The sequence below is a fragment of the Pelodiscus sinensis genome, chromosome 28 (genome assembly GCF_049634645.1).
Source record: "Pelodiscus sinensis isolate JC-2024 chromosome 28, ASM4963464v1, whole genome shotgun sequence".
Classification (NCBI taxonomy): Eukaryota; Metazoa; Chordata; order Testudines; family Trionychidae; genus Pelodiscus; species Pelodiscus sinensis.
The window spans coordinates 10,577,876-10,603,524 of NC_134738.1; the positions used below are offsets into that span (position 1 = coordinate 10,577,876).

Sequence of the window (25,649 nt, forward strand, 5' to 3'; positions counted from 1 at the left end):
TTGATTTGGTTTGTTGCTCATCAGCCTTTCATGTCAGAGGCATGATTTACACAGTCTTGAGTGATACCTTGCTGATGACACCTGGTTCTCTCTGCCTCTCACAGGTGGCTCCATAAGCCAAGACACACAACAGAGTCAGTTCAATGGACTCACAAATAACCAAGTGTCTACTTGGTAGACCAGCCGGCCTCCCATCATCTATTTAAAGGAAGCAGGGATGCCTCTTTGTGACTTCCCTAACCACTGCACAGGAAAAGAAACCAAGTAAACTACCATGGACTTTCCTTAGCATTGTAAGTTATTCTCAGTGATACTCTCCACACAGAGTTTGCTTTGTCACTTCTCACTCTTAATACTGAGATGATTTGGGACCAGACTTTAATTCCACTAGGCCCCGCGTCCCTGCAACTAGGGCGTCACATCCACCTAGTCTAACCTGTTCACTGGAGACTCCTTCCCACCTTGCAAGTTCATCTGCGCAGGTCCAGGCTGCAGGAAGCAGATTGCAAAGGTGGTGATTTCCTTTGGGGTAGGACAACCACCAAGTATCCATACCATTGACTGTGTTTAAACACCCATTCCTCTCAGCTGCCTTGCTCCTCTCTCAGTATCTTTAAGCTTTGAGTCTGAACACGCGCCACGGATGTGAAAACGGACATTGTGACATTGCTTTTCTAAAGGCACTTAAATCCAACTCGTTCTCAGACCTGCCCTGGAAACACCCCATTCAGCACCTAGTTAAGAAAAACTGGAGCAGCCTTCTGAGAACAGGAAGGCGCAAAGTATTTTATTACTGTGACAGCTTGTTCATTTCAAACGCTCCACTCACAGCACGATCTTTAAAAGGAGGATCTAAACATGGCTGTGCCATGTTCTCTGTATCATCACCGGAATTCCAAAAAGCTACATGTCAATTACGAAGTCTAGAACTGGAAAAGTCCCATTATTGAGTACCCTTCCTTGTGTTGGGAGACTAGCAATGGGAATTTCTGTTGCACAATAAGCAGTTTGTGCAAGTGATTTGCATATGCATCTATTTCCTTCCAACATCTTTAAGAAAAATATTACACCTCTACCTTTTCATTAAAGGGCGAGTATAACTTCTTATACAAGTAGAACATCTTCAGTCTGGCACTCACTTGTCCAGCATGATCTTAGTTAGCTAGATGTCCACTTATAATGAGTGTGGCCAACTTTCCCGTGGTCCCACAAAGTTTCTTTACAGCCACCAGTCCTGGCTCTCAGTGTTCTGTGCTGTTATTTAGCTCTAATTTACCCCTGAATGTCTTCTAAGGGCCCGGTAAGCAGTGGCAGTGTTGGTAATGCTGCTAGACAATACTGACCTCCCATGCTCCAGCAAAATTCTCTGGTTTTGTTCTGGTCAGGTCCCGAAGGTGCCAGACTAAAGAGGTTCAACCTGTATCATCAACATACTTTTAGAAAGATAGCAAAGGCCAATAAGTTATCAGGTATCTGGATCTTGCATTATGTCAGATCACCTGTGTAAGCGATTTTTTAAAGATTTTGACACTTTATGCATTTACCAATGGTGCTAAGTGCGTTCCTCTGAGGACGCACGTTGCTACACATCTTCAGGCACACACCTACTTGAATAAAAATCTGCTTTGCCCAGAAAAGGCGTTTTAGATGCCATTTTTGTGCATGTTCCAGGGGCTTGCTGTGTGAGTCACCAAACCTGAGCCCTGGTCGCTCCTTAAAGTTACAGCAAGGGCAGGTGTTACGGCTGCCAAAAAGCGTGGCGCAGCAGCCGATGCAATCGCATCCTGTAGTGCTAAGAAAAGTTCCTCTCCCACTGCGTTAGCTGAAAGGCTCAAAACAGAGGAAAAACTGTGAAACTGACTAGACGCAAAGCGCTGTCAAATGCAAAGAGGGAAATCACTTGGGTGTGCAATAAGATAAAACAGTTCAGTCCAAAGCGTGACTGGCGTTGGCTGTGTCCCTTTAACCTCATGTTTGCACTCCACAACCTACCTCGCAGCGGTGTTGTGAGGCTTAAGGAATGCCTGCTAAGTCCTTTGCTAATGCCTATCCAAGTATTTATTTGATAAATACGAAGTTATTCCTCTCTGCCTGAAGGGAGGCAACTGGCAAAAGCTTTTCACCAACACAATCTGGAGAGCTCCTTTTTGTTCTAAAGAGGGGAGACTTTGCGAAAGGCCTGAAATATGCTCAAATAACCTGAGCTTCTGCAGGGGCAGTCGGGCGACATCTCTAGGGCTCGGTGCTACAAGCTTGGCTCGGCTTCCCCTCCCACGCCATCAGTGGGTCAGAATGCTCCTTGAAATACTGCACCACACAAACAGGGGTGCGCTGGTTCAATGCCGCACATCACAAAACCAGACGCTGTCGCATGCACGTGCTCCGGATCAGTTCTGGGGTATAACTTTATTTTGACAAACATCTGCTTTACACGTGGCAGTAAACAGTAAACAGCTATTGACTCCCGCAAATGCGTTGCTCTGTGTTTCTTGCTTGCAATCCAGCAGAGGCCACAAGTGTTCCCTCCCCGCAACCCACATCCTAGGGCAGCTCTTACTACAGGTGTTGCCTTTTAAAAGAATGGAGTGCCCAGATAACGGTGTGGAGACAGCCCCACGGCAGACCACTGGTGTGAGGCTGAGATTCCCAACCACACCCAACTGGGTAGGAGCCACTTTGGCAGGGTGCTGCTAGACACCTGCTGGGGAACAAGATAAGATGCTCTCCATAGTAAAGAGCTAGTTTTATGGTTGCCTCCATACCCTGGATTAGCGAGACAGCCTGTTTCCCAGAATGCAACAAAGGGGGTTCAACAACAACAGTCAACTTATTCCCTTCCCCCCGTTTAAAGAAAACCTCCACAAACAGCACCCTACTGGCAACTCACTGGTCAGCAAGCAGTTCGCTATGCCACCCGGGCTCCTTCCAAGCTCGGCTTCGGCTCAGATCCAGTTTCCTCTTCCCGGTCCAGGTTCTCAGGCTGGAGCACGTCACCGCCTGAGACTCTCTGCTTCTTGTGCCGCAGGCCCAGAGCCCTGGTCACCAGCCTCCTGGCCACGGCGGTGTCTGTCTGGGGTCTCTCTTTCGCCAGCTGAAGGAGCTCTGCAGAACACAGATGAGCAATCAAGCAAAATGGTGGCGAGGGGGAAAGTCTCCCTAATTCAATCCTCTGATTGTGAGACTCCTAAACTACGTGACTGGGAGGAAGACGCTCTGGGCTTTGTTACCAGCTCTTCCCCAGAGGCACCAAGCAATTCCAGGCAAGTCATTCCACCTCTAGGTCTCCACCACTGTAATAGGCAGAGATTTCGAGGCAAAGTCTTATATTCAAGTGGCTTAAAAGCTGCTCCCTTCCTGCAGGGGTAGACACCAAGAAAACAAGTTTCAGTGTAAAAGTCTTAGAGGGGGAGCTGTGTTCATCTGGAACTTTAAAAAAAACAAGTAGTCCTGTAGCACCGTAGAGACTAACAAAAATAGAGAGTGAGAGTATCATGAGCTTTTGTGGACAAAACCCACTTCCTCGGGTGAGCAGAGTGGAGAACGAAGGGGAAACCTCACCATTTCTGTTCTTTTTCTGCTATAAATGGTGAAGTTCCCCCTTCTTTCTCCACTCTGCTCATCTGAAGAAGTGGGTTTTGCCTACAAAAGCTTGTGGTACTATAGCTATATATTTGTGTTAGTCTCTAAGACTATGTTTAAACTGCAACGCTAATTCGAGATACCGGAGGTATCCTGAAATAGCTACCCTGCGTCTTAACAGAAAGCCCGTTATTTTGAAATAGAACAGGCTCGTTATTCCAACATCCCTGTAAGCCTCATTCCATGAGGAGTAAGGGGCATTTTGGAATAGCAGGTTATTTCTAAATTAATTACGGAATAAGCTATTTCAAAATTGACTTGAAATAAGCTATGCAATTTGCGTAGCTCCAATTTTATAGCTTATTTCAAGCTACAGGTGTAGTGTAGATGCACCCTAAGGTGCTACAGGACTACTCCTTGATTTCAGTTTGGACACTTGCTCTGAAAGCCTCATTATAACCCCACAGCATGGGAACGCCCAACCCTTCGACTGCTACGCTTTCATACATTTGAAAAGGCATTTTTTAAGGGCCCATTTGCCAGAAGTGACTGGCAAATGCTGCTTGTTCAAGTTTCAGAGCAGCTTACCCTAAATATATATATTTTTTAATTTACCAAATCCAAAACTTCAGGCTGAATAAGTCTTTATTTAGTGTACAGTGGAGTTGATGGCACTATAGTTATTTAACTGTTTGCAGACTTGAAGTTATCCAGTGAGCATTCTGATCTTTGCTTGAGCTGCTAAATTGTTTTTAAAAGAACCCCAAAGAAAGCCCAACGGCAGGGAAGAAAAAAAAACCCACACGTGTGGGACAGATTCAACATATCCCCAGCTTGAAAAATAAATTGCCAATTATTCTTGACAAGGTTTTAAAGGAGACACAGTCAACTAATTTAATTAAAAATAAAATTTTGCTCAGATTCAAACAAACATTCCTCTCCACCGTAAATCTCCTACCCCGAGCCTAGTGCGTGAGAATCAGGAAGTAAAATAGGTGAGTCCCCTCACCAGATGAGAGTAACATGGGAAAAGCAAACCAGAGTCTTTGACATTTCAGTCTTAAGAATCTCTAGCCATGCTAGAGTCAGGAAGTGCCAGTATCCTTTTAAATCATCAATACTGAAATTTGTGTTGACTGCAATGTACTGTATAAAAGCAGTATAATTATATGTACAGTAAAATCTTTATATGGCTACAAGATTCATGGCATTTTTCACTTATTGCGGCAAGCGTAACTGATTACAGTGTGATTTTAAAAAGCAATACAATGAACTGAATGTTAACTATCAATGGCTAAGCTTAAACAACAATTTTATCTGCGGCTGCTATTGAATAATAAAACGATGCCAACCACAAAGAACTAACTGCTACTGGTTTCATTTTTATCCGTGATTTGTTTAATTGTTTGAACTAATTAGTGGGGGGTGGAGGAAATATGCCATGAGTCTCTATTAACATATATGCCCCACTTCTGGATCCTCATATTAGTGGTCGAAATGGATCTCATTCCTTAATGCTACGTACTCTTCATACAACTGAAACAAGTGGCATAGAAAAAATGGTCCTCGATTCAGCAAAGAGCATAAGCATATGCAGATGCCCCACTAAAAACAATGGAATTTAAGCATGTACTTTCATGCGGATTCAGGGTCTTAATATGGCTACAGGAGGGAAGCAGCAAAGACTCAATCTTTCAAGCAATCCCATCTGCATTATCTCCCTTGCGGTCACCCTAGTTCGACCCCCAGAACGTTTGGCACTTTCTACGGAAGCCAGTGGGAATTTTGACCGTACCAGAGAGCAGAGCTGGGTCCGGTGTTACTGAAATGTCTCCTGCTGTGACTTACCAGCTCTCAAAAGGATATTTGCTGATACTGTGTTCAGCAGCAGGGGGCATTTAACAGAGGACGCATGTGGAACAAAGTTACAGTATGTAACAGGCTACGGACAAGATTTTCAAGTCTGAATATTTGACCTGCAGCTCACTGAAAATCAGAGCTGTAAGTGAAAAGCAACCGTAGGCACCCAACTTTTAAAATGTTGGCCTATGCTAAAAAATTATCTGATGCACATTTTTTTAAAAGTCTCTTCCCCTGCACGCTTTGACTTCCTGTTAAACACACAAGACTACTCATTGATCATTAAGGCAACAAATATCTGAGATGTGCCATAAGTCAGAAAAATGACCTGCAATAAGACTGAGGGGTGGTGTGTTAATTAGGAGTATGAAAGTATAACTATATACATGGTTAACCGATGAGTGCAGGCTCATCAGTTAACGTATACGGATACACTCAGGCTCCTCCCTCGCCCTCTGCACTGCTGCTTCTGTATCAAAGGCAGCAGCACAGGAGCCAGGTGGGAGCCAATGCTCACGGGGAGCCGGCTTAAAAGCCAGCTCCCTGTGTGCACCAACTCCCAGAGACCCACCTGCCGCGCCCACCTGTAAATGTGTAAGCGCTGAACATTTCAGCAGTTACACGTTTACTTTAATAAATGCATCTTAATATCCCTAGTGTTAATATTCTTAGTCCACCACGGATGTGCTCCCCTTCGGGGTCACCTTCCTAATCTACAGATTCCCACTGGATTCTTTCTGCTTCTGGCATCATAACTAGAAATATTCCACAAGCAGAACTAAGGTAACAATTGAGGATGCATAAGGCCCAACAGAATTCAGCTCAAACTCCTGCATCACAACAGTGCCAATAAAGCCACCAGGAGCTTACTGTTCTTAAAGCAGTGACAGTCTTTAGTGTGGGCTTGTTAATTATACTGGATTTGAAAGTAAGTTAATCACAGGAATAACCGGTAGGAAATGTTTAAAATAAAAGAGCAAAAACAAATCACAGGTTTCTTACTGGGTCGCTGAAGTGCCTTGATTTTAGACTGTCTCGTCCCATGGATCAAGGATCGGATCTTCAGAGAAGGATAACTCTGTCCCAAGGCCTGAGATGCTTCAAACAATAAAGATCGCAAAGGTCAGGCTGGATTTTTGTAACTCCAGATCCTCAGCAGCTTTAAAGGTGGACAGCGCCATTCCACTCAATGGAGCGCCACTTTTTTATCTGAGGATCTTGCCCAAGGTGTTTAGCGGAACAGCAGAATTTGGTCGATTCACTCAGCCATAGAATCCTGCAGTCCGGGGAAGTGGGGGGAGGAGGGAAGAGAGGGGGTACGGCCAGGGTGTGTCTAGACTACAGGATTTTGTCGACAAAACTATACTTGCATTTACACTATCTACTGTCAACAGAACTCGGCAGTTTTGTCGACGGCGGTAAACCTCATTCTACGAGGAATAACATCTTTTGAGGACAGAATTCTGTCGACAGAAGGCTTTATTGCATCTACACTGTCCTTTCCGTCTATACTCTCATGTCGACCAAGCAGCTTGCTTTGTCGACAGAATTGGATGCAGTCTAGACGCTCTTTGTCGACAGTCTCTGTCAGTCCCTGTCGACAAAAGCCTGTCGTCTAGACGTACCCCCAGTGACGTTCATAAACATTTTTTGGGGGGTGGCTCAAAGATGACAGGATCAGGCCCTAGCCATAGAATGAAGGCTGAGGCAGAGCCAGACATGAACAGCTCGAAGGAATGATCTGAGCTGACGCACAGGAGAGGCATCAGCTCGATGGAAGGTCAGGTACATGCCCTGGATCTCAGAAGGGATTCATGCTCTCCACAGAGGGTCACAAGTCCCTTTTGTTCTAGACCTGCTAGAATTTTGTTCATTTTCAAGAATACGCTCCATTGGCACGATGGATTAGTTTCTAAAATGCAAACTGAGACGCACACTAAGTCTTATTCAGGGAGTCCCACAGCCTGTTTATTACCCAAGCCACTTAAAACCTGCTAAGCAGCATTTCTAGAGAATAGGTAATTAACAGAGATCACTAGTAATCATAGAATACTAGAAATGGAAGGGACCTTGAAAAGTAAAGTCCAGTCCCCTGCCCTCACGGCAGGACCAAGCACCAGCTAGAGTTCTAGACCATTCATGACAGATGTTTTGCTCACCTGATTTTACATAGCCACAATGATGGAGATACCACAAACTCCTTAAGCAATGTATTCCAGTGTTTAACCACCCTGACAGTTAGGAAGTGTTTCCTAATGTCCAACCTTGCTGCAATTTAAGCCCATGAGAGGTCAAGGAAAATAATTTTTCTCCCTCCTTGTAACACTCTTTTAGGTACTTGAAAGCTGTTGTGTCCCCTTTCAGTCTTCTCTTTTTCCAACTAAGCAAACCCAGTTCTTTCACTCTTCCCTCATATGTCATGTTTTCTAGACCTTTAATCTTTTTTGTTGCCCTTCTCTGGACCTTTTCCAATTTGTCCCCAATTTTTCCAGAAGCATGCCACCCAGAATAGGACACAATACTCCAGCTGAGGCCTAATCAGTGCAGAGTAGAGCGGAAGAATGACTTCTCGTGTCTGGCTTACAACACTCCTGTTAATACACAATCCTAATGCAGAACTAGTGCTATGTTCTTAAATGAGAAGATGCTCTTGTGTTTTAAAGAAGATTTCAAGGATGGGGAAGTGGGGAGGGGCAGGGCCGAGAATGGGCATTCATGGTTTGCACCTGCTTCGATTCAGTGCTGGAATGACTTGACATGCACTATCAGCTGTATCTTCAATGCCTGTGACAGAAGGTTGCTTCATTCAGGGATTAGGGCACCAGAGAGTGGGAGAAAGCCTGTGAGGGTGATAAGGAGCTCTCCATACCGAGAGGCTACTCTAGACTGCAGTGTTAAATTGGAAAAAGGTACGAAATTTGCATGCTGCAAATTGCGTATCTTTTTCTGATTTACTTTCAAAAGAGGCTTTTCCGAAATTTGGTGCAAGTACATGGCGCCAAATTTCGGAAAAAAGTGCTCTTTTGACACATCCCTTATGCCTCGTAGAACGAGGTTTACAGGGATGGCAAAAGAACGCATCCACTTTTTCCAATATTTTTCAAAAAAGCGGATGTGTTCCTTGGACGCGGGATACCTCTGGTATCCCGGAAAAGCAATGCAGTCTACATAGAGCCAGAGAGGGGAAATGGATTTATTTTAAACCACCAATAAGAATATAGGATTTGAGCATAAACTGGCTGTAATGCAGAATACAATTTACTTGCCAATACCACACTATGGACTTGGCTTTTTCACATTCCACACTACCAAAAGGAAGAGGGTATCTTCCTTTTAGTCACAGGAACCCAGTGACACTGGAATTCAGTTTACAGGGCAAGCGGAATTTTAAGGCTCCGCAGCTACATACCAACCAACACTGGTCAAGGCCTGCCCAGGTGGCAGATTGCTAGCATCACAGCAAAGAATCAAGTCACATTACCTGCTGCCAGACTGGAAAAGATACCCAGGGCGTGTGTGTCATCGACCCACTGAATTTTGAAACCACTCTTGCTAAAAAGAAAAAGGAGAGCAACACCATAAATAGTCATCTCAGTATTAGGGGAGCTTTTCACCCATCGATACCCCGTGCTTTACAAAGCATCAGCCCCTTTTTACAAGAGGCAGAAGAGAAAAATAGAGGGGTTAAGTGGAACTTACCCAAGGTCACATGGTGACTGAATAGAAGAGGAGAGAATAGAATCCACATGTCCTGAACTAGGCATGTTAAATATCGGTTAATTGAATTGTCGATTAACCTCATGAATTCTTATCGGTTTCTGGACTATTCTATAGCCCCCGGAGGCAGGGCCGGCAGCCAGTGCGCTCTGGCCCCACTCTCGAAGAGCCCCCTGCCACTCCTGACTGCCCAGCCCGAATTAGAACTGAGCCGGGCTGCCTGCCCACCTGGCTCCTAATACACTTTAAATGCAGAGCAGCAGCGGGGGTAGGTCCCAGACCTGGCATGAGCCAGGACTGAGCTGGGCTGCAGGCCAGCCTGCTAACAAATTTACTGGGAGGAGGGTGGGAAGGGAAATAGCATTAACCTATAAGCTTTTGCTTACTGATTAATCGACTACACTATTACATCCTTATCCTGAACCCCATTTAAGTGCCCTCCCACCAGAAACTTGCTGCTCCCTCCCGCCCAAAGTAAACTACGCTTCTTTGAAAGCAACACTTAGTACTTTCTATTACAATTCCTAAACCTGGGATTTAAATTAAACTAAGTATTAGGATTCTGAATTAGGGGTATTAACGGGTCGCTGGTTAAACGGGTGATGCTTAACTGATACCAGGAGCAGTCGCCGCGGAGGGGAGGGGGTGGCCAGACTGGAGCAGCCCCAGTCTAGTCTGACCTGAGCAGGCAAGGGGGGGGCTGCTTTCAGCCCCACTGGAGTGCCCCTCCCTTCGCACACCCCTTTAACCAGTGAAACGCAACGTCAGCCCTGCATTTAACCGGGATTTTTCATCCCTAGTCTGAATCACTGTGCAACTGATAAACGATTGCTCCGATGTCACTAGGCACGTGGGTGCCCGAAGTGCATGCGTCAGAAAGGGATACCGAAAAGGCGGCACAAAAATCTAAATGGGAGAGTTTTTAACTGCATGGAAACCAACCGATGCTCAGTTAAAACTTTTTTTTTCCTGAGCTGCATTTCAAAGGTTTCCCCAGCAGCTCTGGAAACATAAATGCCGTTGCTTTGTGCTAGGGGCATGAGAATTAGAAAACGATCAGTTTAATTTTAATGGTAACATTCAGCCCAATGTCACTATCAGAGCTATGTGCACACAGGAACACAGAGGAGACAGTAAGAAGTAGCTAAATCTTTAGAAGCATTACTCTCAGGCTAACAGGGCTCATACAGAAACTTAACGCCATCCTGTTCCGTACGCTGAGATAGTAGTAGGGGAGGGGAAGAGCACGTATCTGTCTACAGATACTTATATCAAACCGATTTTGCAGAATGGACATGGTGTCCTAGAGATACGCTGGTCACAACCCACAGGTAAAGAGATGAATTTTGTTCTGATAAAATAATCCATACACTCCTTAAGGAGATGTTATTGTACTACCATCTGTGCGAGACAAGCCATTGCAAAGCAAGGACCCAACCCTTACTGCGTTTTCAGCAGAGAAGCCAAGCTGAACTCCAATCCAAGTGTGCAATTTTACTCGGGAAGTCATGCACGACAGTGGCAAGGAACATTTAAGGAAAGACTGTCCACTCGTTAGGACATTAGCCTAGAACTTGGGAGAGCTGGGTTCAGTTCCCGGCTCTGCCACAGTCTTCTCTGACCTTGGGCAAGACACTTAGCCTCCATGAGGCAGGGAACTGGGGTATTGTGAAGATAATTATATTAACCATTGTGAAGCACAGAGATTTACTGATGAAAGGTCTCAACTATAAAATTATTAGATAAGCACTTAGCTAACAAGCAATCCCATTGAAGTCCATATGGTACTCACATGAGTAAAGTCATGCACCTTTGTAAATGATGCCGAAAGAATCATTAATTTAAAAAAAAAAAAGCATAATAAATTATATAGAAATCTTCCTCTGGGATCAGAAACAGGGAATATTACGACCAGGCCACCTAGCTCTTACAGAGCACCTTTCTGCTGCACATCTCAGAAAGCTTTACAAAGGTGAGTATCCTCATCTCCATTTTACAGATGGGGAAACGGAGGCTCGGAGTAGCAAAGTGACATGCCCCAGGTCACCTAGGAGGCCAGTGGCAGAGCCAGGAATATAACCCAGATCTGCTGAGGCCCTGTTCAGCACTCTAGCCACTAAAAGCAACGCGAGGACAGAACTGAAATGCAGTGAAACTGCATCAGATTCTTACACAGGCTCTAGACACAATTTATACCGTGCCCGCGAGGCAGCATCCTGCTCACTTCATCCAGGCAAGCAGGACGCACGGGGAGCAGGAACGGCCCTGTGCTGAGGCAGGTACTTACTGGAACTCTGAAAACGCTTCCATCAGATGCTCCGTTTTCAGGGATGGCGAGAAGTCGTAGATCTCGATAACGTGTCCAAAGTCTCCCTCGTTGATCTGTGCGTCCCCGTAGCTGGAATAGTCAAACTGGATCTTCTCGATGGTTATGTCCTTCACAGTCACATAGGCTGCAATCTGGGAGGAGAAGAGCGTTAGAGGTCAAAGTGCGTTTCTAACGCTGCAGGAGAAGCCAGTGAGCAAGGACACTGAGGGGGTCTTCAAAAACGCAACATGCTATCAAGCACAGAGCGTACCTGGGCATTTTACGTATATAGGGGCTAGGGCACAGAGCTTGAGATTCAGTTCCCTGCTCTGCTACTGCCCTGGGGTGTGACCTTGAGTCAATCACTTAACCACTCTGTGCCTCAGTTCCCCACCTGTACCAGGGGGCTAACAGCACAGCCGTGCCTTGTCAGAGCAATGCAATAAAGATTGCGAGATGCTCCAACACTACGGGAATCGGAGCCACACAAGACGCTTAGGCCGAACCACTCCGAAAATGGCATAACCAGATTAGCCACCAGCCTTCCCCTACATGTTGCCCCAACCAACAAGTTTCCACCCTGCTAGAGGTTGGGGGGGGAGGGGAGGATCAGCTCCCAAAGCACATTCAGTGTTTGGCCTGTGCTGTTCAACAGATCCATTAGCAGCAGGAGGGCTGAGAGGGGGAACTTTTTGGCTGCAAAAAAATGGATCGACTCCCACCTCTGTGCACCACTCTACCCGCCCCCTGAGCCTTCCCCTCCTCAAGTCATTCTACAGTCAGGCTGGATTATACTGGACTAGAAGACCTCTCGAGGGCCCTTCCAATCCTACCATTCTGTAATTGTTACATGGTTCAATAAAAGCCGTCGGGAGCCATAAGCAGAGGGAGGCCAGAGCCATGACAAGGGGCACCTCAAGGCTCCTCTTCTCCCTTTGAGAAGATGCCAGGGCCCATTACACTCACTGCCACATCTCTAAGTCACAGCTCTCCCTGGTCATCCCTCTCAGGTCCAGCCAAGCAAGATTCACACCAAAACTTTTACCTCTTGCAAGAGTTCGGCATCAAAGTCCTCCTCTAGGCGGGCCCCCTCCTGCTCATTCACTGCCGGGTTTTCCGTGTCTTTCTCCTCCACAGATAATTCCAACCCGCACCGCAGTCTGCCCGCCAGGACTGTACAGTCTTCATCCCGGTCTTCTGGGAGCAACACCCGGCCCGGTACAGAGGTATCCATGCGGAGCTTATCCTGGTCAGCTGGTATAGATGGGCTCTTACCACACTCCATCCCAGGGGTATCCATACATCTTGGATGCGGGTCTTCTGGGAGACTTTGGTTTTGGCTGCACTCACATACGATGATGTCGGTACACCCCTCCCCCTGGTTTTCTAGCACTGAAAAGGTCTTGTTTTCTTCCAACAGAGAGGCGTCCACAGACTCTTTATTCTGCCCTTCCGGAAGGGAGAGGTTTTTGCTACACGCTGAGAAAGGCTGTACAAATGCCACTGTATCCTGATTTCCTAAGACTGGTAAGTTTTCACTACACTCCGGTACACTGGCATCCATGGTGTCTTTATCTTGATCTTCTACCTGGTGTAGATTTTTGCTACCCTCCGATACAGTGGAATTTGTGCTGCGGTCGTCCTGGTCTTCTGGTTGGGAGAGTGGTTTGCTGCAAGGGCCATCAGACCTGTCTTTATCCTGGCTCTCTAATATGGAAAGGTTTCTGGTGCACTCCAGCAAAGGGGCATCTGAACAGTCCACTGGACACTTGTTACTGTTATCTCCACTGACTTCACCCGTAATATGTTCTTCATATGCCTCTCTAAGGCCCTGGACTTCAGGAAGTTCCTTGCCAGGGTCTGGATCGATATTACTTGCGACCCTGCTGGAATCTGTAGTGCCCTCAAAGTTACCTAACTCTTCTGGGGTCCCTTCCTCTTGCACCACCCCAACATCTGGTTCATCTCTGGCTGCCGCTGCTGCCGGGCTTTGGTTTTGCAGCTCCTCCCGTTTTTCACGCATCCCCCTGGGGACATACAAAGCTTTATCCGGCTTCCTCCGGGGCGGCCGCCTGGGCCTGCCGATTCCTCGGTTGACTCGAGAGCCATCGGCAGGCAGCTCTGCGTTGCGTGGCCCTGCGGCTCTGCCACCCCTGCTTCGTGCCTGGAGAGGGCGGTGAGCTCTCGCCGTGTTGCCGCAGGAACCGTTTTGATCGCCAGCCTCCTCAGGCAACCTAGCGCCAAAAGAAGCAGGGAAACACATGATGTGCTGGGAAGCTTTGTGCCGCGAGCAAACTTCTGCTTTCCCTCCAGCCTATCACAAGTCAGCGTTATTGATAAGAGCCAATGTACAACCACACTCCCACCGTCACCAGCGTGCATGTGTCCCTCACAGCAGCACGGCCTGTCTGCGGCCCCCAGATCACCTGCATCTGTGCGGAGCGGCCGGAGCCACGAGGTCACTGGCTCCGCATCTTCCTCTCCAGCTGCTTCCACGAGCTCTAGGCTCTTCATCACAAGGGAGCCCACAGGCCTGTCTAAGCAGCCGAAGAGGAGGAGGAGCCGTTCTAGCAGGTTGTGCGACACAGGAGGAAGGGGCCCCAGAAAGGAGCGCCCAGGGAAGGAGGAGAAAAAGGAAAGTAGCAGTTGGACAGGACGTCCAGGGCACAGCAGGAGAAAAGACCAAGAGTTCAGCTACAGGCATGTGGAAGCGGGAACCAAGCACTTGCAGTAGGGATGTGAGCGGGTAACCAGTTAACTGATTAAGTCACTGTACGGGTGACGCTTACCGGGTAACAGTTAACCAGTACGTGTGAACAGCCCTCAGCAGGGGCCAGGACAGCCCCACTGCCCGATCCCTCGGGCTGCAGCAGGTCCCCCTTTCATCGGTTACCTAGTTACACACTAGGTTTCACTGGTTAGCCAATTAAATGGGATTTTACATCCCTAACATGCAGTAGGGATGACAAGAGACCAGGTGGCAGGAGCATGAGGAGCAAGCGATGAGAAGAGGAAACTAGAAGCCGCTCATTCAGAAGCTGGGCTATGCTGGGCAGTCATCACCATCATCACGAACTGCCCATAAAGCGAGGGACAGATCACTGGGTTCTACTTCCTGATGGAAAAAAAATCCTTAGACCTTCTCCTATTCAATGGGACAGCACCAGAACAGCCGCTTCAAACGCTCACCCTGCAGAAGCCTGCACAGCTAACAGTATTGTGACGTGTCTCCTGTTTCCTTTTGACAGGTTGGTGCAGCCTGTCCACTTACATTTGGCCCAGCACTGGATTTCTGATGAATCCCAAAGATTTAACAGGAATTTTTCTACCGTTAAAAAAAAAGGGGGGGAGGGGAGGGTCAGGAAAAACAATTACAACAAATATTCATCTCACGCAGGGATTCTGATTGGACACTGCAGCACCAAGATGCTTCCCCGCCTCCGTCTAGCGTCCCCTCTATCCAAGGAAAAAGAGGCATCACAGCCAGCGTTCCCTCTAATGTTTATGTACCACCTCCATTTTGGCGCACATAACAAAAGTAATGTCTCACATGGGCAGTGTGTGATAGGGTGGGGCTGAGGGATGGGAGGAGGCTGGGACAGAGGGTCGGGGTGCAGGCTCTGAAATGGGGCTAAGGATGAAGAGTTGGGGTGTAGCCAGCCCTCTCACCGCAGCAGCTCAGGGCCTGGTGAGGGGCGCCTCTCTACTACCTCAGCAGCTCCTACAAGAGAGGCTCCTTTCCCCCAGCCAGGGCAGGTGGGACCAGGCTGGGTGGGGGCCAGAGAAGGGACACCTTTGCCCCAGCCGCGACAGCTCTGGGTTGGGGCCAGTGAGTACATGTGCCACTGCCCTGGCCGCTACGGGACCTGGGGAGGGCCTGAGCCCCTGTGTGGGGCTTACTAGACAGTGCTTGACCACGCATCTTAGAGAGAACTTAGATCACAGCTACTCACTTTGCATCCATGCAGACACCGACTAACACTTACAGAGACCCAGTCAGCTCACTATTGACTCGGAATTTTTTTAAAAAAATGCTTCTACAGCAGCTGCGCCCAGCTCACATGTGGGAATGCCCCGTGCTGCTGTCTGAGGTGGTAAGAGGAACTTTTGTTTTTTAAACACATAAAAACATTCCCCTGGATGTTTTTGCAACCGAAAACACTGCAGCAGAACGTGTGTGCAAACAAAAATGACTGTGCAAAAACATGAGTGATTCTGCTGATTCATCACAGAAAGGGCAGATTAAAACGAAAGTGACCCAACAGCACAAATTACTGACAAACTCGGGTTTTAACCCTCTTAAAGGGCTCATAACAAATAGATGTTGGCTTACTATATAGGACTGTTACGCTGACGTAAGGTTAAGTAACTTGTCTGAGATTGCAGAGGGAACAAGAAGAACAAGAATGGAATTCAAGAGGCCTAACACTGCTTTAACCACTAGAGAACACTTCCTTCCAGTTCAGGGAAAAGAACCCCGCGCTCCGGATTCCTTGTTGCGTACATGGTGCATAGATTTCAGGAGTCCTGACTCCCTGCACTAACCACTAGACAATACTCCCTTTCCAAGTTAGGTATAGAACCTGATTCCCCATCCTTTGCTCCAACTCGACTGAACTCCCTTGCCTTACACATCAGAACAGAATTAACCGCATTTCAAAACCTCTTCGTATTCACTACAAAGCGTAGCAGTGTGGCGGTTGCCCTGGCTTCACTTTGACAAGCTCTGATATCACCTCCTGTCCCCCAAGTGTACTGCTTGAACCCCAACGGGTGACGTGACCCACAGTTGTAAATTCAGGCCTACTGAGTGAATTGAGGATGACTCATTTTGTTGTATAAGTGTGCGTCTGACAGTCAGGACTCCTGGGTTCTTTTCACAACTGATTCACCATGTGGCTTTGGCTAGTCCCTTCACCGTGCACTGCCTTTTGCTGTATCTGCAGAATGGGGAGAAAGTCTCCCTGCACTCCAGAGAGGATGGCTAAGTGCATTGCTGCGCACAGCACCATGTACCTGTCATACCTTATGACTGAGTGACATATGACAGTCCTCCTCTTCCATCCTTCCCCGACAGAAAAGCTGCTTAACAAAGCGACATTGTCCACGTTCCTGTGGATCAGGTACCTGAGGCGGCTGGACAGCGGGGGGAACAAGAGAACTCTGAAAAAGGAAAACAGACAGGGGATTGTCAGCTTGGAGTAGGAGGGACAGCGGGCAGTGTACATCCTCAATAGTGACTCCCCAGTTACTTCTGGAGTGGGGTCTTAATTCCATTCGCAGTGGCCAGCTACATACTGAGGCATCAAGATGGGGGGAGGGGAGTTTTGTGTTAATCGTTTAATCGTTCCCACTAACACATGCCTTGTCAAGACTTGTCAATCTGGCACCTTTCCCCGGGGCAGAGTTTCTAGAGAAACCCTTCAGAAATTAGCAGCTCAGGAAAAAAGAGACACTGTATCACAATTGCTGGCATTTACACCCCTCCAAAGTCAGATCTAGTTTCACTCACAGATACCTTGCAACAGGACTTAACGAATAGCTTCTTCAATCTAAAATATTGTAATAAGTAACCAATCCAAGCAGCTGGCATCCAGGCAAGTCTACTGGGAACACAGCGTCCCTTTCTCACTTCTAGCTGCTACTCTCGCACATAAGCTCACGCAGATAGGCAAAAAGTGCTCAGCAAAGACCCAGAGTAGTTCATCATGTCCTATGATAGTTTTCCACTGGGCCAAAGAACACTGTGCGCAGGAAGGAGCTGATGAAAAATGGTTCAATCTTAAGCCATTGGTAATAATCCACCAAACTGGGACAGCAAGTGAACAAGGCCCAGAAGTGGCCATGGCCAATGCAGCCAGCCTCCAGGATTATTCCACTCAAGGAAAAGTAATAGATTTTTGGGGAGGGGGGATGACAAAACTCAACGTACAAAATCCCTGCACTTTGGGGAAATGCACATTCAAGCTCCAACTTTGTAACTGACCCCACTTGCTGTGATGGCCCAAGCAAGAATCCTGTGCATGTGTGTTCAGGACACAGGATCTGGCTCCAAATGATGCAACTGAGCTTCAATCTCTAATAAAATCTTTCCTCCTGGAGGGCCCATCTGAAATTGCAGACATCCAGCAGCCGAGAAATGCAGCCACCTCTGGGTGGAACATGTCGCCGCCTCCCCCCATGGCACAAGCATCGTGCAGGACAAAAGGAAAAAGGGACACTTTTGATCACAAACATCTTATTGTTCACATGGGGCAAATAGGGCACAGGTTCAATGACCCTGGTCTGAAATTTTCCACGATGCAAACAGCACAACATAAGCCACCTACTTTTCATGCTGGCTTTGGAGCAGAAAACGGTCTAGTTCCTCAGTGACCTTGCAGACGAAGTCGTTCTCGCTGGGGGAGAGGAAGACGCCATCCAAGCAGTGCAGCGCCAGGGTGACAGCGGGGAGGTGGCCTGATGGAGGGTGGGAGGCAAAGGGGAGAGAGGTCGTATAAATGCTTTAGATCGGGCGTGGGGAACCTAAGGCGCAGGGGCTGGATGCGGCCCCCAGTTTTCCTGGATCCGGCCCCCAAGGCTCAGAGCTGCCCCCCAGCAATGGGGAGCCCACGCTGGCGTTCCAGCCCCCCTGCTGTCCCACCCTGAGGCTGGAGCACACAAAATCTACTAGTCTGAGCCCCCCCCCAAAGCTCTGGTGTGTGAGGGGAAGGTAGAGAAGGGCTTTCTCCTTTTCACTTGGGACCACGCCAGGGAGGGTTTGGTTTTTCTTTTTCGCTTTTCACTTGTGTGCGGCCCCCAGCTGATTTTTCTGCAAATCAGCAGCCCCCGACCCAGAAGAGGTTCCCCCCACCTCTACCGTCTGGGGGCTATTGAGAGCTACAGCAGCTTGGTGCTTCAGAGGCAGGTTGCATGGCAGAGACCACCCCCCCCCCCGGGCTCACTGCATCCTGCACAGACACCAGCAAGGCCCAATGCAAATCCCGGGGCCCCCCGGGATCCACCCAAGACTCATGACAATGCCCCCCCCCCCAAGCCTGACCCACAACTCCTCCCCCGCGCCACCCACAGCTCCCAGCCCCAGCAGGCCCCACAGGCAACCCTCCTCCTGCCCCCTGCCAGATCCATAGCAACCCCCAGCCAGACCCACAGCCACCTCCCCTCCACCCCCACCCAGACCCACAGCCACCTCCCCCCCACCCCCACCCCCAGCCAGACCCACAGCAACCTCCCCCCACCCCCACCCCCACCCCAGCCAGACCCACAGCAACCTCCCCCCCACCCCCACCCACAGCAACCTCCCCCCCACCCCCACCCCACCCCCACCCACAGCAACCTCCCCCCCACCCCCACCCACAGCAACCTCCCCCCACCCCCACCCCAGCCAGACCCACAGCAACCTCCCCCCCACCCCCACCCACAGCAACCTCCCCCCCACCCCAGCCAGACCCACAGCCACTTCCCCCCACCCCCACCCAGCAGGACTCGCCCCCCGGCCAGCGGCTCTGGCTCTGGGTCCGGGGCGGGGGCCGCGCTCACCCGCAGGCCGGGGCCGAGCTCGCTGCAGCGCGCGGGTCTGAGCCGCTTCCCGGCGGCCGCTGCGGGCGGAGCCTCCCTGCGCCGGGCAGCGCGGCCGCCTCCTGCGCAGCCCGCCCGGGGGGGGTCCGGGGTCCGCCCCACTGCGCCCCCCCCCCACTTCGCCCCGCCCCACTGCGCCCCCCCCACTTCGCCCCGCCCCACTGCGCCCCCCCCACACTTCGCCCCGCCCCACTGCGCCCCCCCCACTTCGCCCCGCCCCACTGACTGTGCCTGCCGCCGCGCTCCACGGGGGGGGGCCTGCCCCACTGCGCCCCCACACACACTTCTCTCCGCCCCATTGATCTGTGCCTGCCGCCAGTAAGGGGGGGGGGGTCCCCTGCCCCACTGCGCCCCCCCCACACACACTTCTCTCCGCCCCATTGATCTGTGCCTGCCGCCAGTAAGGGGGGGGGGGGTCCCCTGCCCCACTGCAGCCCCCTTCACCCCACTCCCAGTGATTGGTGCGTGACACCCCTGCTGCCAGTGGGTCTGGGGGGTGCATTGGACGAGCATCTTATGCTGGGGAGGTCAGGGTACAGACATGCTCCTTATATATTAGCTTCTTAGGGGCTGGGTATTACTGGCACCCTGGGCCTGGCCCGGATCAGCGTTTGCTTTTGTTCTGGGGAACAGGGTTCCTTGTCAGCTGAGCGCTTGGGGAGGCCACTCAGGAGAGATTCCAACGCCTCCCACCCAGCAGTGTGCCCACAGCCAGGTTTTGTTTCGCCAGGTGGTGCACATTCACACATGCGTGGGTGCACATAAAATTTTATTCTGCACATGGGGGAAAATAGAAGAAACATTGCCCAGGCCCTTTGTGCTAGGTGCTGTACTCCCACCACAAGGAGATGGCTGCCCTGCCCACACGAGCTGGTCAGCACAGCCAGGGCTAGAGCTAGGCCCCTGCAGCGAAGTACAGCCACAGAAGGGATCCATCCCTGTAATGAATCCACCCCCACAAGAGGTGGTAACAAGGTCCACGGACAAACTCTTCCATCCACTTAGCTGCATCTCCATGGAAGTCGACCTAACTCCATCACACCGGGTGTGCAGTTTGTCACAGCCATGGTACCCTGCCCATGTGGAGACAACCGATGGGGACAGGCCAATCAGGGAGTACCACAACCCAGTGCTGACCAGCCTCCGTGTGACAGTATTATGGGCTCAACAGCAGCCGAACCATCACCAAACTATTTGTAAGCATCATAGCAAAGAAGACTTCGAAGGAGGACAGTGAGGTAGGTTAGATGGGGGGAGCCTGTCTCCTAATCCTTGCTCTCGCCTTTACACTTGTCTCTTTCACATCAAACCATTCTGTGCAGCGCAGGTAGACAGAAGCCTCACAGATTTGGGAATGGGAACCCGAGTCCTTACCCTACCCCTAAGGTACCCCCATACAACACACCAGCCTCCAGATGCACAGCAGTATTTCGGGCCGTGTGGTCTTGGCGGTTCCATTTTAAAATTTGGAGCCTAATCCTCACCTCGTGGGAGATATTCCACCAAGGCAACGGGACAACTCTCTAAGGATGGGTTTGCAGGACTGGGCTCTTAGCAGTGCTTAATTTGTAAGGGAAGAAATGCCGGGGCTCAAATACTTCTTTTTTTTTTTTTTTTACTTTAATAACTGATGTAGGAAGCCCAGCGGTGCTAGAGCTAAGAACGGCCAAGCCTAGAGGTGGTAGGGCTCAGCCTAGGCCCAAACTAAGCATGAATCCGTAAATCCACAAAGGGATCCCTTTGGCCTGTGTGCACGCAAAACTTCCATCAATCTAACTCATGCCCTGAATGCTGTCCATACAGGGGTAGGCAATATTTTTTTGCCAGAGGCCACTTCACCTGGGCCGCACTGGAAGGGGCGGGGACTCAAACGGAAGGGGCGGGGCCAGGATACTTCCCTGCTTCCCCACCCACAGACCATGATTGGTCTGGGGGTGGGAGAGTGTGCGGTCTTTGCCCCCCCCTCCCCGATTCTCCCTAGGCACCTTTGCCCGGCGGTCGGAGAAGACTTTGCGTGTTCCCCCTTCTATCCTAAGGCCAATCAGGGCTTAGGGACGGGGAACTGCACAAAGTCTCCTCCCACCCTGCCAGGAGCATGTGACACTTCTAAGTGCCGCATGCTCCTAGCAGGGCAGAGGAAACTTCATGCGCTTCTCCCTGCCCCCAGATCCTAATTGGCCTGGGGATGGGGCTGCAGCAGGGCCTCCGCAGGCCGGATCAACCCACTTGGGGGTTTTGCCCACCCCTGTCTCCATAGGTGACAGCCCAGCTGGGGAAAGCAAGCCCTACCCCTTCTGCCAAAAGCCTCACCCCTTCCCTGAGACCACATCCTTTCAATCAGCAGCAGATATAGGGCAGGGTGCGCTCCGGGTGGACTGGCCCGGCGGGATACCGCACTTTAAATTCCCTGGCACCACACGGTGGTGGAGCGCATGCACAGCGTGCTGAAACACCGCGCAACACAGGTGAGAGAGGAGACGCCTGGTGAGAGGTGAGAGGGGCCCCACGAAATTGTGCTGCCCTGGGCCCCACAGAACTCTCATCCACCCCTGCTTTCAATAACCTTTCCCACCCAACCAAGCCTCGCCTAACCCCAGCCCTCAAGCCGGATCCTTCTTTGCCATCCGGCGGCTAAGGGCTGTCTCACCATGGCGCCAGCCCTCCCCGGTGGCTGGGTAGCACAGGCAGGTTTGTGAAAGCAATGCCTCCCTTGCTTATGTTACCCTGCACCCATGATGCTGTGGTTAGGTTGAACTATTGTCCAGTGTAGACCTGTTGACCTAGCTATCACCTCTTGACAAGCTGAATTAACGATGGAAAAACCCTCCCATTGATAGTGGAAGTGTCTATGCGCTAGCTGGCACAGCTGTGGCAATGCCGGTGTACCGCGTACCACGTAGACATAGCTTAAATCCCCAATTCTGCATAGGGTTGCCAGGTGTCCGGTTTTGAACCGGACAGTGCAGTATTTGAGCTTTCTGTTTGGGAAACAAATTGAGAAAATATAAATGTCCGGTATTTTCTAAATAAGATGTAATGTCGATTGTGATGTAATGTCAAGTGTGTCCGGTATTTTTGTTGAAACCATCTGGCAACCCTAATTCTGCAAACACTTAAGGACACAAGGAACTTGAGACACATGAATAATCTCAGCACTCTTAATATGATGACACACTTGCCTAAAGTTATTTACATGCACAACGGGCCTTAATTTGTTCCAGCACTTTATAGGGTTTTAGAGTACCCCACACTCCTGGGCCTGGAGGATCCATACCACAGTGTCAACTCCAATATTCTGGTACATTACTCCAGTTCCAAATGCTACAGTCTACCCTGTCTCTAAGCTTAGCTCACCACTTCTCAAACTATGATGGGTGAAGTCATTAGAATTTTGGTCCAGCAATCTCTGCTCACATAAGTCATCTTTACTCACCCCACTAAAGACAAGCCAGGCTAGGTAATTTGATGCAGCATCAGCTGCTTCTTACATAGTCATTCTAATCAAGCAGGTATTTCTACTTAGGGATTCATCAAAGCCTCTTTCTAATGAAAGCTGAGCAAGGGCTTTATTACATTTACTGGGTTTAAGTCTCTTCCTTTCATCCCAGTGTAAATCGGGAGTTAATATGCAAAGCAGGGGAGTTATACCAGCGTAAGAATCACGTTCGTATGAGGTCACTAATTCTCCATTAGACTTCACTAAGTAGGGACAAAATAATAGAGAAATCCACTATTTTTTCTCCTATGTATTAATCATCACAAACAATTTGGTAATTAATACATGTTACTTGATGGCTACTTCCTCATCTATCACAGCTGGTGAAGGGGCAAAGTACAAAGCCATAAAGCAATAATGCATGAGAAATGAAACCACAGAGATCTATAGTAAGTCATCATTGTGACATGATAAGGGCTCTTTTAAAGCAGCGGCAACTTCAGCAGAAGCTGGACAGAGGAAAGTATTTTCTCTTGGTCCCTCTCTAGTTTTCTTCTGTGCTGGGCATTTCCTAATATGACACGTGAATGCCACGATCCTGAGACGTATTAAGGCTCCTAACTCCCATTGAAATCAGTTAAATTCTTAGAAGTAAGTTTTCAGGTGACTGACTATATTTCAGGAATTACATAAGGACATAGGAACAGCCATAATGGGTGAGATCAAAGGTCCATATAGCCCAGTATCCTGTTTGCTGACAGTGGCCAATGCCAGGTGCCCCCAGAGGGAATGAATAGAACAGGGAATCATTAAGTGATCCATTTTCTGTCACCCATTCCCAGCTTCTGACAAACAAAGGTTAGGGACACCATTCCTACCCATGCTGGCTAATAACCTTGTTATAGTCTTGGCCTTCACAACATCTTCTGGCGAGGAGTTCCACAGGTTGACTCTGTGCTGTGTGAAGAAGTACAGCCGCTCCCCAACTTACGACCCCCTTCATTTACAACCATCCTCACTTATGACCAAAGCAGTCGTAAATGCAGATCCGAGTTACGAACGGCGAGCTGCGCTTACAAACAGCATGGTCGCCATGTAACTCTATGGGATCCGAGTTACGAATACTTCGAGTTATGGACCAAATGTTGGTCCGTAACTTGTTCATAACTCGGGGAGCAGCTGTACTTCTTTTTGTTTTAAACCTGCTACCTATTAATTTCATTTGGTGATACCTAGTTCTTGGAAGAAGTAAATCACTCTCCTTTATTCATTTTTCCACACTAATCATGATTTTATAGACCTCTATCATATCTCCCCTTAGTTGTCTCTTTTCCAATCTGAAAAGTCCCAGTCTTATTAATCTCTCCTTCTATGGCAGCCGTGCCATACCCCTAATCGTTTTTGTTGATTTTTTCTGAACTTTTTCCAATGCCAAGATATCTTTTTTGAGATGAGGTGACCACATCTGCACTCCGTATTCTTATTTTAATAGAAGTTTGTTTTTTGTAGAAAGAGATGTCTCTTGGTCTCTGAGGGCATGTCTAGACTACATCCCTCTTTTGAAAGGGGGATGTAAATTAGACGATCGAAATTGCAAATGAAGCGGGGATTTGAATTTCCCGTGCTTCATTTGCATAATGGCAGCCGCACATTCTTTTGAAAATGGGTATTTCGAAAGTGAAACCAGTGTCTAGAGGTGGTTCTTTTTGGGGAAAAAAACCCCTTTTTCGAAAGATCCTGTAAATCTCATTTTTTGAGGAATACAGGAGCTTTCAAAGAAGGGTTTTTTTTTTCCCGAAAGAACTGCATCTAGATGGCAGTTCCACTTTTGCAATACCCGTTTTTGAAAGAACGTGTGGCCGCCATTATGCAAATGAAGCGTGGGAAATTCAAATCCCAGCTTCATTTGCAATTTTGATCTGTCTAATTTACATCCTTCTTTCGAAAGAGGGATATAGTCTAGACATAGCCCGAGGGAAATCATCTTGCCAGAATATTCCCAAACCTGTCCGGGCTGATTTTATTCATGGCTCATAAAGAGGCTTAATAATCACTTTATACAGCACTTTACAACTTCAAAGAACTCAGCTCATTAACCAGCTTAACTTGGTTACCCAAGAGGCTGGTAAAAACCAGTCATCTAAGAGAGGTTAGGACTTTCGATAGGGTCTGGTGCCTTTAATTAAAGTGGGGTATGGAATCACAAGGAGCTGCAGACCCAGCCAAAAGGCTGGAGTTGGATTGCGGAGGGACACACTTTAAGCACTGTTTTACCAAAGATTATGACAGACCCCAACTCTTTTCAGACCACTGCAAACCCTGACAAACTTATACCCACACAATCAGGTTTGGAGTTCTAGCCCTTGAATTGTGACACATTTGAGTCTCCTGAATAGTTTAAAATTAAAAAAAAAAAGAAACCCACCTGCAGGGTAACTTACTGATTCCACAATCGCTGGATTGTTTCTCCTTCATTCTCTGGTCAACTGCTCCGGAATCTTCCCGCATTCTGGAATTCCCTCAGTCCCTCTTAAAGGGCCACCAGCGTCCCTCTGAATCCTGGGAACTCCCTCGGCAGACCTCCAGACCTTCGCTTTCAGGGACACAGTCAGCGAAGTGTGACCCTGCATTTCAGTTTGTTCAGGGCAAAGCGTTTACAAAAGTTTAGGTCATAGGCGACTTGGGAAGTGCACCTCCTTGTGCCCCCACCAAAATGTTAACTTGCTAAATAGGGTGCCCCCACATATCCCCTCCTTGGTCCTCTGGGTGGCCCTCCCTGTGCCCCCTCCCCCCACAGGCACCAGGCATCTATGGTAAAAAAAAGCGCCACTACAGTTCAGTTGGCACCCCCCCCCCTGCAAATTCTAGGTACACAAGAGCAGTGAGCAAAGTTGTCCTCTCCCTGGAAGGGACAACAATCTTGCAGCCCATAGAGATGGAGGAGGGTTACTCATAGGATTACCAGGTGTCCGGTATTCAACCGGACAGTCCGGTTTGTAGGCCTTCTGTCTGGTGAAAAAATTCAGAAAATACCGGACATGTGCAGTGTCCAGTATTTTCTGGTTTTCCGGCTGGGTGCCTGACGGAAGCCTGGCGGGGGCGGGGGAGGTGGCTGGGAGGGGGCGCGATTGGCGCTGGGAGCCTCTGGTTGTGTCTGACGTAGGAGTGACG

At 49.0% G+C, this 25,649-nt stretch overlaps 2 protein-coding genes across 2 annotated transcripts in view; one reads left to right on the forward strand and one right to left on the reverse strand.

The window, feature by feature from the left end:
- LOXL2 (lysyl oxidase like 2) overlaps nucleotides 1-4,940 on the forward strand; it is a 90,045-nt gene extending 85,105 nt beyond the window's left edge. The window contains exon 14 of the mRNA XM_075910805.1: nucleotides 105-4,940. Coding sequence (XP_075766920.1) covers nucleotides 105-178 — 74 coding nt within the window. The 3' untranslated portion in view covers nucleotides 179-4,940. The remainder of the gene's footprint in view (nucleotides 1-104) is intronic.
- Nucleotides 2,382-24,986, reverse strand: R3HCC1 (R3H domain and coiled-coil containing 1). The gene is made up of 9 exons (XM_075910657.1): nucleotides 24,920-24,986; nucleotides 19,004-19,174; nucleotides 17,794-17,923; nucleotides 16,490-16,627; nucleotides 12,510-13,698; nucleotides 11,444-11,616; nucleotides 8,921-8,991; nucleotides 6,442-6,537; nucleotides 2,382-3,102 (listed from the first exon to the last, which is right to left on the reverse strand). Exons 1-9 carry the CDS (start codon nucleotides 24,984-24,986, stop codon nucleotides 2,906-2,908), a joined length of 2,232 nt encoding a protein of 743 aa, XP_075766772.1. The 3' UTR covers nucleotides 2,382-2,905.
- Between the last annotated feature and the right edge of the window lie 663 nt (nucleotides 24,987-25,649).